The sequence below is a fragment of the Drosophila simulans genome, chromosome X, assembly GCF_016746395.2.
Source record: "Drosophila simulans strain w501 chromosome X, Prin_Dsim_3.1, whole genome shotgun sequence".
NCBI lineage: Eukaryota > Metazoa > Arthropoda > Insecta > Diptera > Drosophilidae > Drosophila > Drosophila simulans.
In genome coordinates this window covers 20350561-20363888 of record NC_052525.2, presented here as the reverse complement: position 1 = coordinate 20363888, position 13328 = coordinate 20350561, and the positions used below count along the sequence as shown (strand labels likewise).

The following is a 13328-nucleotide window of genomic DNA, read 5'->3' as shown; positions in this document are numbered from 1 at the left end:
GCTTATAAGCACGTTTATAAATTACTGATTCGTCTATGGACTAGGTTAGCCGTAGTCCCCCGGTCCATGGTTCATCGTCCAAGCCGGACCCGGCTTATGTCAGCGAATGAATAAATTAAATATTCCATCTCCATCATTGAAAATGTGGCCGTGTGTTTATGTGTACTCTGCTTTAATTAACTTTTTTTTACGTATGGTTGTGGCAGATTGGGAACTGCTAAAAATTGAATTTCCTCTTTTGTAATTAATTTGTATTTAAAACCAATATTAGACGGCGACCAGCATTGCCAATCGTGGCCAGAAATTCCGGCTTAGTCCGGCTTAGGCCTTGTCATTTGACCCAAATGCAACAACTGACTTTGGCCCTTCGGTTGATTGCATTAATTAGGCCCGGCAAAAAATGGACAAGTATATATGACTATGGAAAGGCAATAAAGTGCATAATCCAAAGCAAATACAACTGCTAATTGGAAAATAATTGAAAATTTTTCACCAAATGAGTGCGAAAATTTGGGTATGATGAATCCCGAAAGGTGAATATGTTATCATGAACCTTGACTTAATTAATAATATTTGAAACAATAATTTCAAGTATTTGCTTCAATTCAAGCCATTCGATTGCACGTTGTGAAGTGTAAAGTTGTAAAATGAAAAATTGTAGAACACGAAAAAAGCCCCCACATATCTCATTCCAATTTCCGTTTTACTCTTGAACGAATCCCGAAATTCCCCAACTAATTAAAAAACGCATTATTCAAAGTGCCACAAAAAATGTTGAAAATGAAAGGAAATCCCCAAGGGCAGCCAAGTGAGTTTCCCTTTTGGAAATCGGGTTTTTGTTTGACCGACGGTTTTATGGGCAGATTGCAGATACGGAGATACAGATAAATACGCTTTTCCGGCCTTACCACGCATCCAATAACCGATTAATAAATATGCGCAAATTTTATTTTAATGCCTTCCTCGCTGGCACGTGAGTTATGACCTGGTTAAGAGTCCTGGCCTTTGGCCTTTTGGCCTTTTACGACCTATGGCAAGCCGCCTAAATTGGCCACAAATCGTGCGAAAATAGCGAAGATCTGTTCTGTTTCGCTTTTGCATTTTGTGGCCTTTGCACATGCCACAGCCAGCGCAGAATCAATTAATTTAAATTTTTATTGCCACACTTGCCACATTAATTCGTTGATTCGCCTCAATTTCTGGGCGAAATGTGTTGTCTGCTCACACGGATGATTTATGCGAGTCTGCAAAGATGCTTCTAATGGATAATTCATCTGCATGGTGTTTATGTGTTTTCCGTCCCAGTCTCCAGTTCTCGACAGAGATCAGGAACATGGCCCATGATGGGCACTTTGGAGACCTTTTGTTACTATCATTATCATTATCAAATACTATGCATCTTATTTTTATTTTATTTTCGAAATTTTAAAATATTTGCAACGCGTTGTAATTGTAATAAGATATTTCGTGCCTTACAGGGTATTTATAATGGTAGAACAAGAATTCATACATTGCCAAATCGAACTTCTCGTTATGAAATTCACTTAAAATTCACAGTTTACGAACTCAACCGCACTTGTCCTGCTTTACGCCTCCAAAAATACTCAAAGATTATTTGGGCATACGATGGGCGCCATTCACGTGTTTATTTTCTGGCCGAGATGTTCCAGCTCATTGGGTTCATTTTTGGCATTAGCACTTGGCATTGTTAAAGCACTTTGAATGGCAATTAAGTAGAGGATGAAAACCATTCCCACACACGTACACACGCACACACACCCACACACACGCGCGCGGGAGCGCAGCTATGGAAATATGGGAAAATACGAGTGCAGACACACACTCTCACACGGACAACTCAATTTGCACTTCATCTGTTGATGTGAGTGTGCTGGTAATTGCTAATTGATTTTGCCATATGCATTAGTTGATACATTTATAATTATGCCTTTCAATTGTCGGCCGTTTGAAGTGCCGGCGACTCGATGAGCCATGAATCTTAATGCCGCACACATTTCTCTTTCTCATTAGGTGATTATGATTGAGGGCGAGAAAATCTGGAAAAGCGGCAGAGGCGGGAACAGCATCCCTCAAATTGCTTGGCTTACTGACCACGGTGCATGCGGAACAACACTCTAAACTTTATTAATTTTAATTAAAAACACTCGACTCATTTTGAGGGTTAAGCGATTTTCCTCCAGCTTTTCTCTGTGTGTGTCTGGTTTCCATAAGCCGCAGAACACTCGACTGGCCAGCATGCGGCGAGAACAGTTAAAAACAAGGAAGCCATCATCAGGAAAACTTACTCCATTCGCCCTTTTGTGGCCTTGACGACCCAGCAAGTTCCCTTTCTCAACGGGTTCACCTGAGAAAGTCGAAAATGGGATGTATCTATGTATCTATTTATCTGACTGATTGCTGATAGGATAGGCGTAAAAGTTAACTGACTAATATATTATTACCCCCTTTGGAAAAACTCAACATAATAATCTAAACCATTAAAGAGCACCCAAGCTTCGACCAAAGCGACTAGGAAATATCATTAAAAAATCTGAACTGAAGTTAAACTTCTGCCCAAAAGGCGTAAGACGTTCTGTGTATTCCGAAAGTCCAGGACCAGGCCATCAAGGATTCAGGATAAACAGGGGTTGGCCAGAAGCCCGGGGCCGGGAAATCGTTGGGTTGTGCGACTTTTTGTTTATTGTTTTGACGCCGCACGCGGCAGTTGGTCGCTTTAAGCCATAAAACGCAAAGGTGCGACGACGATAAACAATGGGCAAAGGCTCGACCCCCCACTGTTAATTGTCTTGGGCCAAATGCACGTTTTAAAGGAGAAATTATCTTTATAAATATACGTAAGAGTGGACAAAAAGAATGGGTTAACTCTATTTCCACGAACTTAAGGCTGGATTAAGTGAAAAATAGCTTGTAGGTCTCAAATGGAAAACTGTGTTCACTTAATGTCATCGAAATCTATCTAGTAAAAACTTTATTTACATTATATAATATTTTGTGTAACATAAACTTAACAAATAATACGAAATTGTTTTCGTAAATATAGATAAGATAAATTGTCTTTTTGTCGGTTTTGTTCGATTTATTTTTACATTAAAAGCTCATTGTAAATAGAAAAATCAGACCGTTTAAGGCAGGCATACACAAGATTTCAGACACACACTGGCAGGCACACCTTACTGACTAAAGATATATATATGTATAGTTATTTTTTTTATTGCGATCAGTTGGTTGTGATGGTGATAGATGCGCTGGGCTCGGCTCCTGTGTTTCTGGCCAATTTTTGCAGTGGACCCAGGAGACTGAGGAGAACAGGCAACAGGATCAAGCCGTGGGCTGCTCCGATCAGGACAATGCCCAGATACATCCGGAAGTAGAACACCTGGAAGATCTGCGAATTGGAGAAGCCCAGGACAACGATGCCCGCGAATTTGGTGAGAGTTATGCCCGAGAGGACACTGCTTCCGGTTACATTAAGGGAGTGGCGCGCCCGCTCCTGGGCAGTTCCTTCCGCCCTTTTGAAGGACCGCACAATATGGGCCACAAACTCAACTCCAATGCCCACGCAAACCACCAGATTCACCAGCGATATGGCATTAAGATTAATGCTCCACGCCCACATCATGCCCAACATATTGATCAATATGCAGATCACCATGAAGAGTACGATGAACGTGGATGTGATGTCCAGACCAGTGATCAATAGCGTGACCAAGAATATGGCCACCAAGGACATTCCTAGCGAAAACATTGCATCTCCCCAGATCGTCAGGTACTGCTCGTAGTAGATGTAGAAAACACAGTACGCGAATATCTCCGCGTCCACGTCATTCTCTTCGAACATCGCATTTATCTCCCCAGCAATTCTTCGCACTTCGCGCAGCTGCGAATAGAATTCTTCTGAGGTGGTCGATGTTGTGGAATATTGCATGAAGTAGCTGTCCTGCACAGTGGACATTCCCACATCGTCGATGGTGTAGATCACGGCCTATAAAAATAGAAATGGGGAATTTTATTCAGTTATATTCATTTCCCAAGCTTAAAAATCTAAATATAAATTGAATCTAAATAAATATAAATAAATATTTAAATATATTAAATATAAATCCCTAATTAGGATATTACTCACATCAGCATATGAAGCTCTACCAGCCTTGGCACACTCGGCATCTGGCAGATCGAATAGGAAATAGGGAATGTACTTGTTAAAGGTTTCGGCATCAGGTCTTAGACCATTCTCAGTAAATCCTCGTTCACAGGGCAGACAGTCTTCACTTTTTGAGTCTAGAAATAGCAATCATAAAGGTTGAAAGTTTTTTATATCGTGTCTGGGATGCATTTGCTAACTACATTCTTCCATTGTTTAATTAATTGTTACTTAATAATATTTTTCTTATAATACTATTGCAAAGCTATTGGAGTAGAAAAAACGAAAGGATTCGATGAATACTCACTGCTGGAACAAAATCCGCCGGTGGTGACGTTGTACTTGCAGCAATCGCTGATGGCCAGCCAATCGATATAGTCATCCAGCCAGGAGGAGGCTGGTCGGGCCAATGAGGTAATTTCCGGGTACTGGGCCTGCGTGTAAAGCTGGACGGACAGTGAGTTGTTATTGCACTCGACTCCGCCGCAGATGAGATTCTGCTGCAGCGGTTCGGAGTAATTGAGTCCGGGCTTGAGAACCCAGTAGACCGGAGCTCCCATCGCCAGCAGGTCAACCATGTAGCGGAAATACTTGACCACATGGGAGTTCTTCGGCATGGACATCTCTTGATCTAGACCCTTCTCAATGGAGGGCGTCACCATAAGCGAAAGGCAGGTAATCACGGTGAAGATCAGCAGCACGGACACCTTTACGGGCCTAAAATGGCAGTTAAAATTAGGATAGTATGTCAATGGTGCCCAGGTACCTCCACTTACTTCGACAGTAGGAAGGGGGAATAGAAGTTCTTGAACATGGTCTCCAGCAAACCGACCTCCTTGGGTCTATCCACGCCGTCCGCGTCCTCGTCGTTGGTCTTCTTTCCACCGCTCCTCACACAGCACAACATGTCCAGTCGTCCGTCCAAGTAACGCCTTTCATCGATGGCCATCAGGGCCACAAAAGCGGTGATTTGGAGCAGAAAGTCCAGGAGAATGGCGATGGCGGCATACATGGCGAAGGTTTTCACAGCGGGCATATCCGAAATACACCCGATGGCAAAGCAGGCCATTTCACTGCCCGCCGTCTGGAGTATCGATGGACCCACCTGTCCAATGGCCTCTCCAATTGCCTCATGTGTGGTCTTAAACTTCGAATGATCCAGTCTCTGGTACGTATGCACCATTATGAAGATATTATCCACTCCAACAGCGAGCACCAAAAACGGAATCACTTCGATCGCCAGCATTGTGGTGGTTACGTCGAGGTAACCCCAGAAGCCCAAGCTGCACACCACTGATGCCAAGACAATGACTATGCCTCCGATGGCCAGCATTATCCGAGACTCCCTCAGGAAGCCCCGACAGCTGCGAATGTGTCCCAAAGCTATGGCCACGTACACGAACATCACCACATAGCTGATGACCACTGTGCTCACTTCTCCCTCGGATAACTCCACTATCGCATCCTGGATGGACCTCTCGGCCATGTAGGCGATGTCCAGTCGATCGCTCTTGTAGTCCCGCAAGAAGTCCACGAATAGCTTTTCCCACTTCATATTCGGCTCCAGCTTGGACTCGTCGTTATAGTTCCGACCCAAGAAGGTGACCACAAGGCCGGTGGCCAGCATGTAGTCCGGATCCTCACCCACCGCCACCTTAGGCATGCCACCGACCGCAATCCCAGGCTCAATGGGTCCGCCAAATGTTCCAAAGCAATCCTCCATCATGGGGACTCTGAAAACACGAAATGGTACATTTTAGGTGAACCAGGTCTGGCAAGAAAACTTAAATATCTTGACCTAATTATCTTTCGTCATTATATTAGTATATTTATAGAAATATATTGCTCACCGAAGACAATCCTCCAATTGATTGAGGTAGTTAATGGTGTAGTTGTTGCTATCGACATAGGAGTTCTCAAATCGATCCATATCGTGCTGGAAATATCCATAAACCGACTGGATAGCGCAGCGATCGACTGTGGGCGTTTCACCAGCCATTAACACAGGGGCATAGCAGATCTTATCGAGGCCCTCATTGTCCGCCATACCCAATTTCATAATAGACTCCTGCAGCTCGAAGACTTCCTTTAGGAAGTTATACTCGAAGGCTGGACCAAAGTTCAGGACACCACTGGAGGTTTCGTGGGTGAACTGTAAAGAGTATCGAAGATATTGATAGATTTTTAGAAGGGCTTTTTGAACAAGTTACACAAAACTGGACTATTTTAGTAAAGTAATTTGATGTCCTTTACAAGCAATTTGAAAAGAATTTTACATAACTGACATTTTAACAGCCTAGTTAGATGCTACTTACATATGTCTGATTGACGGCCTTTATGAACATCTGGTTGTTGCGATAGAACGGGCCGAAGTGCTGATCGAAATAGTCCTTCTCGATCCTCGTCTGACTTTGCTCGCTTGCCCACAGTTCCACAGGATCCGTGGTGATGGACATGTACCGAATGCCGAAGGACAGTCCGGCGATGGCCCAGGAACAGAGCGCCAGAACTACGACCGGGTGTTTGGCACAAAAGGTGCCCCAGATGCGGAAGCCATGGTAGAAAAACTCGCCGAAAAGGGTGGGCATGCAGACACTAGGAGCCGATTTCTTGCCAAAGGCACCCCAGAAAATAAAGATCGACAGAACGCAGGCGATGACTATTGCCAGGATAAAGGTGACTCCGTACAATCCCGCGATCTTCCACAGCTCGTCGGGACCCGTAGGAGCATCGGTCAACGGGCAGGACTCCTCGCAGTCGATGCAGGCGCACGCGTAGCTGTCCTCGTAACTCTCGCCGCACTTCAGGGGGCTCAGATCGAGGTATATCTCATTGGAACCCTCCTCCGCGTCCTCCGACCATTTATAGTTGATCTGGAACGGCACGTAGTCGCCGGAAACGTCGCCCATGAACTCGTACCATCTCCGGTAGTTGCAGGTCTTGGCATTGTAGCTGCCACAGCCCAGATCCATGGCAGGTCGTCCGGTTTGGGTGTGCTGTATCCCAATACAGCTGTTGTAGATCCTCGATACCGTATCATCCGTAAGTCGATAATCAATGTATTGCACATAGTCCACATTTGCCTCGTTTGTGTCAGTGTAGGCGGTCAAGAAGAGAGTGTGGTTCTTGGCACAGGTCATGGCGCATACGGTCAAGGCCATGTTTTTTGTGCAGGTGGGACATCTGGAGAAGACACCGTCTGCCTGTGATAATCCAGCCTCCATGGTCTCGATTTGGTCCGCATCGCAGCACAGGCTGAGCTCATCCTCGCCACTTTCACCTTTGTACTCCTTGTACAACAGGGGACATCTCTTGGCGAATATGGCCTCTGCAGATGGGCTATTGAGAGGTCTTGCTGGATTCGTGTCGGCCTTATTCACCCAATGGGGACCTATCATGTGACTCTGGCCATACCAAATGCATCCCAACTGCTCTGCGCTTTGTGACCAAGCGCCGGCTATAAGCCATATAGTGGCAAAAATCACTTTCATTTCGGCACTAAAAAAAAATATAAATAAATAAATCTATAGAACTCTACTCCTCGTAGAGAGTGAAAACAATTCGCGCCGGCAGCACGCCACTAACTGAAGCAAACCCAGACCAATCCACTGACCATTAACACATTAAATGGTGGGCAGGCTATATCGGAAATCGGGTGGAGTACCCGTCGATTAGATTTCCCCCGTTTTGAGTTTCTTTCGCTATTTTTTTCCCGGCCTTATCGCATGGCGATAAGCTTCTGAATTCATTTGGATTTCGTGTTGGAGCAGGCTTAATGGGTATGCAGGGACCTTATCTTCACGCGGATTAATATGTTCACATAGCGACAGGTGATCGAAAAACGATTAGATATTAGAGGTCAATTCCGGAGCTAAGTCCCTTGGAGCACACTTCTTTGGATGGTAGAGTAAGCAGACAGTAGCTTTCTTCGAAAGTATTTCTTGTAGATGCACACCCTTAAAACAATACTTAATAATAAAATGATTTTACACTCAGATGTGTAATTGGCATCCACCAACATTCGTTGTTGATAAGAAACTTAGTATTGTATCTTTCCGAATATCCGAATATCTGTAGCTCGTGGAACCTTTGATTCTGTTTTTTCAGCGCTTTGCGGAGGCCTACTGCCAGCTACCTTTCTCTTACTCAAACATTTATTATATTTGCTTTTAGCAAAGGTGCACAATAATCCTTACTTCAAACTTTTGCACGTTGGCACTTCGCTGGAACTGCACCTGTGCAGACACCTGAGCTTGTATCTTGGGCTTATCGTAGTGATCGGGTGAATTGGCCCCAGAGCAGCTGGCTCAGCTCGCCGGCACAATAAAATCGCGATCGGCTCTTTGCTGGAACACCTGTTCCCTTGTTTGTTGATAAGTTAAAAGACCTCTCGAGACCCTCGACTGCCGTAAAGTTTATACTGCTCGGCAACTTCGGCGCGAAGGTCTTAATCTGCGCCGGATGAGTGATTCACTGAGAAATACCAACCACCTGAAGTAGCCAAAATTTGTTGGCCAAGCGAGTAGCAAATCTGATTTTTTGTGTTCAGGGAATCGAACGCCTGGTTCCTGGAACTGAATCAGATTTGAATAATCTCCAATCTCATTTGAATTTGTATTTAAACATACTATTTTATATTTTCGTCTTGGCAAGTTCTCTCCAACATAAATCTATATTTTCAAAATCAGTATATGTTGATTTAATTGTGATAATTTTGGAAGGGGAACCCAGAAAATGATTCGTCGCATATAAATAAGTGTATATTCGATATTTATTTGAAGCAGAAAATTGTAATCGTATCTCGTTTGTGTAATCCATCAGATGGCAAGCAATTTTTTTTGCTTGATCTATGTGGAAGTCTGATAAAATTTTTTGTTTACATACAGTTTTTAAATTAGTTTAAGTGAAATGGCCAAAAAGTTCTGCTACTCGGAGAAAAAGACCCTAGCGCGTATTGAAAAAAAGCAGAATCACCGTAAAGTTCCGGATTCCCAATTTGAGAATGGTCAGGATGCTGAGGAGGAGGATGGTGATGGCAGTAAGGCAATGGGTCCAGAATTGGCACCGCAGAGTATGTTCTATATCTTATGAATCTATATATTATTCTAGTCAACTTTGTTTCTATAACGTAGAGTTGGGAGTTCTGAAGAACCTTGCCAACGGTTACTTGAAGTTGGTCCACGAAATCGAGGCCAACCTCTGCATTCCAGCGCCTCCTATGGGCGAAGCCAAATCAGAGCGTGAGGTGGGTGGGGAAATCGCTCGAAATACCGAAATCGAAGAGGATATATCGCAATCTTCAGAGGATACCACTTATCCAGGAATAGGCTTTGTGAATTTGTATAGGCGCAGTACTCACTTTGAGTGCTTGGGAATTCCTCTAACTTCCTTGGAGCTGTTCTGTATGGAGCGCCAAAGAAATGCTGGCACTGAGGCGGCGGATTCATTGAAATCTCTAGATGAGCGGTTGAGTAAGGAGACCGAACGGGTTCCTAAAAGAAATCCATCGAATACAGCCAAAAATGAAAACATCATAGAAAATACTTCTAAATCTAAATCTGCCAAAGATCAGGAAACAGAAGCAAGACTCGATGAGGAACTTGCAAATCAATGTTCAACGATCGAGCTATACCAGGATTCGCCCACCGGTTCACATTTTAAAAATCCAAAGTCCGTGCACTCTACCATGGAATCTAATATTTGGGGAAAATTTCCAGCTAAAAGTGGAAGCATAATTCTTGGTAAACGAACTAAATCACCCAGTAAACGTCAATATACTAGGGAAAAAATAAAATCATTATGTCCAAAAATTCCCGCCAAACCCTCAGCGTTGGAGACCCATTTATATAGCAGCGACAGTGAGATGTTTGGGGGCTCACACGCCCCTAATCCAGTGGAGAGCTCTTCTATGAAAGTATCCGGGAAACGCTTAGAGGAGCTGATGAATTGTAAGCCAGATAAATTGCGTTTGAAGAAGTCTATCAGCACGATTGTTGAATCCGATTTCGAGCCACTAGAGCCTATGAGTTCCAGCGATACCTTCACGGAGGCGTGGAAGAATTCGAATTTGAATAGGGTACCAAACCAACAAAACCCACGGATCGGCGGACTTTATCGTCGGAGCGAAAAGCTAAAGTTCCAGCCCATTGATCGCCTAGACGCGGGCTGGGTTGGTCTACCGCTGTTCAAGAACTCGGAGGAATCCCTGAAGAGGACACAGTACTTTGTGACCGAGTTCGATAAGCTGAGTCACGCTGATAAGGTGCAGGACATAGAGTTGCGAATGGACCAGTTGCGGTGGCTCCACGCAACGACGGATCATGAATATCGCCAGCACTTCCGGAAAAAGAGTATTCCCTTTAAGAAGGTCTTGACTAATTCGGTGCAGTATGCGTGTCCTTTAAACTACGACGAATGTCCGGCGGTGAAGAACGACACTCTATTGGCACACTTCATATGCTGGCATTTGGATGAGCCGGGGAAGGAGTTGCGTGAGATTTTCGAGGACGAACAGGTGCTAATGGTCTTCACTCCCAGGGCCTTCCGGCTGGGCAAGACAGAGTGCCTTTCCGTGCTGGTTTACGGTGGCGTTCGGAATAGGTCCTGCACCCTGCCCGGCGTCAGATTTATGCCCACACCGAACACAGGTTTACCAGAAGCCTACGACCATTTTGGCAGCCATTTGCCACTGCTCTTGATGATTTGCAGGAACCGGACGGGAACTGCGGAGGGAAGGAAGGTGCGGTTCGAGGGCCTTGAAGACGAGGAGACCCTCGCTCTGTGGATGGCCAGCAGGGATCTGCCTTGCCCCATCCACGTGGCTATGACTGTACTCAGCCGACGACTAGATGTCACTAGAAGCTCCATCATGAAGGTCCGAGAACTCCACAAATCGCAGGACCCTCTCGACTTCATGTTATCCAACAAAAACCATATGCGTCTCAGCAATCACGACTTGCGCGTTTTCACCAACGATCATAGGGAGCCAATATATTTGGAGGTTGTTGTGAAGGAGTACGCCGGTATACCTTAATGCCTCACTTCAGCTCATTTCCAAGGCGTCGACTGAATCTCTCACATAATTCTTAGTGGTTGGGCCCAGTTCCCTGGACATGCCAATAATGGAGGTCTTGCATAGGTTAGAATTTACTTTAATACATTTTCCAAAATTATAAAATTTTTAATCTGTTAAGATACTATACTTTAAATGGGATTATGATTTAGATTTATGATTTTAGGCAGTTGTTTGCAACTCAAAAAAGGAAATATAACCAGCCAAATACAATAAAAATCAGCAAATTCAAGCGCGTAATAAATTTATGAAAAGATATCCAACAATTTTTCAAACATGTGGGCGGTTTTATGGCGTGTCAAAAAGTTATTTGGCAATTCGATAGAAATTTACATGTCTAATTAAATTATGATATAATATAAAAAATATATAATAATAATTAATATTCAATATAATTAAAAAAAAAATATCGAAAATGGGCTTAAAATTTTGGCAATTTTGCGCTGCGTCTTTGTCTCTAGAATCAGTATGCTGAATATCAACCTTCTAGCCTTTATAAATTCTGAGATATTATGACTAGATCGACTCGGCTATCGATCCTGATCCTGATCATGAATATATAGACTTTATATAGTCCGAAAAGCTTCCTTCTGCCTGTTAAATACTTTTCAACGAATCTAGTATGCCCTTTTACTCTACGAGTAACGGGTATAAAAATGTTGTATATTTGGTTCACTTTTGACTTTATTCTAATTAAATTAAATGATTATATGCAGTTCCCTGGCTATCCATTGACACTGCCCCCGGACTCCGTTTCGTTTCTCAGTTCAGCAGTCTTCTAAGCACCTTCCTCAGTTGTCCTTACAACCCGGACTGAACTGATTTAGTTGGTTGTACTCGCTACGAGATACGCGCGGCTAGCTCAGAAGATTTCGTGCGCTCGTCTCACCAAATTTATATCAAACGTGATCACCCCGTTCCAGGAACAACACTCAGTAGTTCTTATTTCCTTCACCTTTATTGTTGGCACGCTTTCCTCTTCATACTCTCTCCGTGCTGCCAAGCGGTTGGGCTGCGGGGCTTTACTGCTTCCAGGCGGTCAGCCTTGACGCCCGACGTCTCCCCCCTCACTTTGGGGCTTAGTTCCGCCTCCTTGAAGACTGGGGCGGTCCCCGGTAAGATCCGGTCTGCAGTCAGGTCCCTGGCCCTGCTCCTCCGGACCCTGATCTAGGGCGGACAGTTCCATCGTCTCTGGCATGATTCGGGCGACACGCCCGATCATCCTTGCTTCTTGGCGGGCTTGCTCTTCCGGACCCTGACCTAGGGCGGACAGTTCCATCGTCGGTGGCATGATTCGGGCGACACGCCCGATCATCCTTGCTTCTTGGCGGGCTTGCTCTTCCGGACCCTGACCTATGGCGGAAAGTTCCATCGTCTGTGGCATGATTCGGGCGACACGCCCGATCTCCCTTGCTTCTTGGAGGGCTGGCTCTTCCGGACCCTGACCTAGGCCGGCCATTTTCGGGGCTTCTTCTTCATGTTGCTTCTGATCGTCTGGGCTCAAAGCTTCTGCCATCTTCCGCCACGGTTTTCGACTCTCCATTTGGGCTTCCCCGTAATTCGCTTGGCGTCTGCTCCGGTGTCTCTGTCTTCTCCCAGCACCGTTACGACTTCTACCTCTCTGCAATCCGCACTACGTGCTTCAGTCTGCCTCGGTCTCCTTACGGTACTGCCCGGATCTTCTCGCTATCCTAGAATGTAGACCGGACTGGTGGAGTTAGATGTTAGATTCCACCGGCGACAATTTGAGAGTTTCTATGCGTCTCCTTAAAGTGTGTGTTTCTCTGGAAAGGCTGCCTTGTTATAATTTCCAAAACGTCATTCCAGCCTCGTTGTTTTTCGATTGCTAATAGTTATCGATATATGTCTAGGGTTGTTTTAGTTGCAGGATTGCCACCGTTTTGCCTTGCACTACCATCAATTCCTCTGGCCACACCCTTTACTTACCAGATGGTCCTATACAGCGATATTGCAATTTTGCAGAAGATGTGCCTGCTAAACCAAAGCAGATAGGCTCTTTTAATTACGTAAAACATTGAGTGCAGAGAGCGTTTCTCCGAAAATTCCAAGACTTTGCAATACGTATAGAACCAA

The 13328-nt window shown here is 44.7% G+C and overlaps 3 protein-coding genes across 4 annotated transcripts; 1 reads left to right on the top strand and 2 right to left on the bottom strand.

Annotated features, from left to right (window-relative positions):
• Positions 1-3071: 3071 nt before the first annotated feature.
• Positions 3072-8239, bottom strand: LOC6726550 (NPC intracellular cholesterol transporter 1 homolog 1b). 2 transcript variants are annotated; one of them, XM_016174222.3, is made up of 7 exons: positions 8153-8239; positions 6478-7660; positions 6013-6314; positions 4939-5895; positions 4470-4879; positions 4145-4299; positions 3072-4003 (listed from the first exon to the last, which is right to left on the bottom strand). In XM_016174222.3, exons 2-7 carry the CDS (start codon positions 7651-7653, stop codon positions 3239-3241), a joined length of 3765 nt encoding a protein of 1254 aa, XP_016040217.1. In that variant the 5' UTR covers positions 7654-7660; positions 8153-8239; the 3' UTR covers positions 3072-3238. The 2 variants fall into 2 exon arrangements, with proteins under 2 accessions (XP_016040217.1, XP_039152670.1); XM_039296736.2 differs by lacking the exon at positions 8153-8239 and having other exon boundaries at positions 6478-7785.
• Positions 8240-8940: 701 nt separating this feature from the next.
• LOC6726549 lies at positions 8941-11488 on the top strand. Its single transcript, XM_002107467.3, has 2 exons — positions 8941-9233; positions 9295-11488. Exons 1-2 carry the CDS (start codon positions 9071-9073, stop codon positions 11193-11195), a joined length of 2064 nt encoding a protein of 687 aa, XP_002107503.2. The 5' UTR covers positions 8941-9070; the 3' UTR covers positions 11196-11488.
• A 692-nt stretch (positions 11489-12180) lies between these two features.
• LOC120285334 lies at positions 12181-13109 on the bottom strand. The gene is made up of 2 exons (XM_044923684.1): positions 12495-13109; positions 12181-12401 (listed from the first exon to the last, which is right to left on the bottom strand). Exons 1-2 carry the CDS (start codon positions 12775-12777, stop codon positions 12274-12276), a joined length of 411 nt encoding a protein of 136 aa, XP_044779619.1. The 5' UTR covers positions 12778-13109; the 3' UTR covers positions 12181-12273.
• Between the last annotated feature and the right edge of the window lie 219 nt (positions 13110-13328).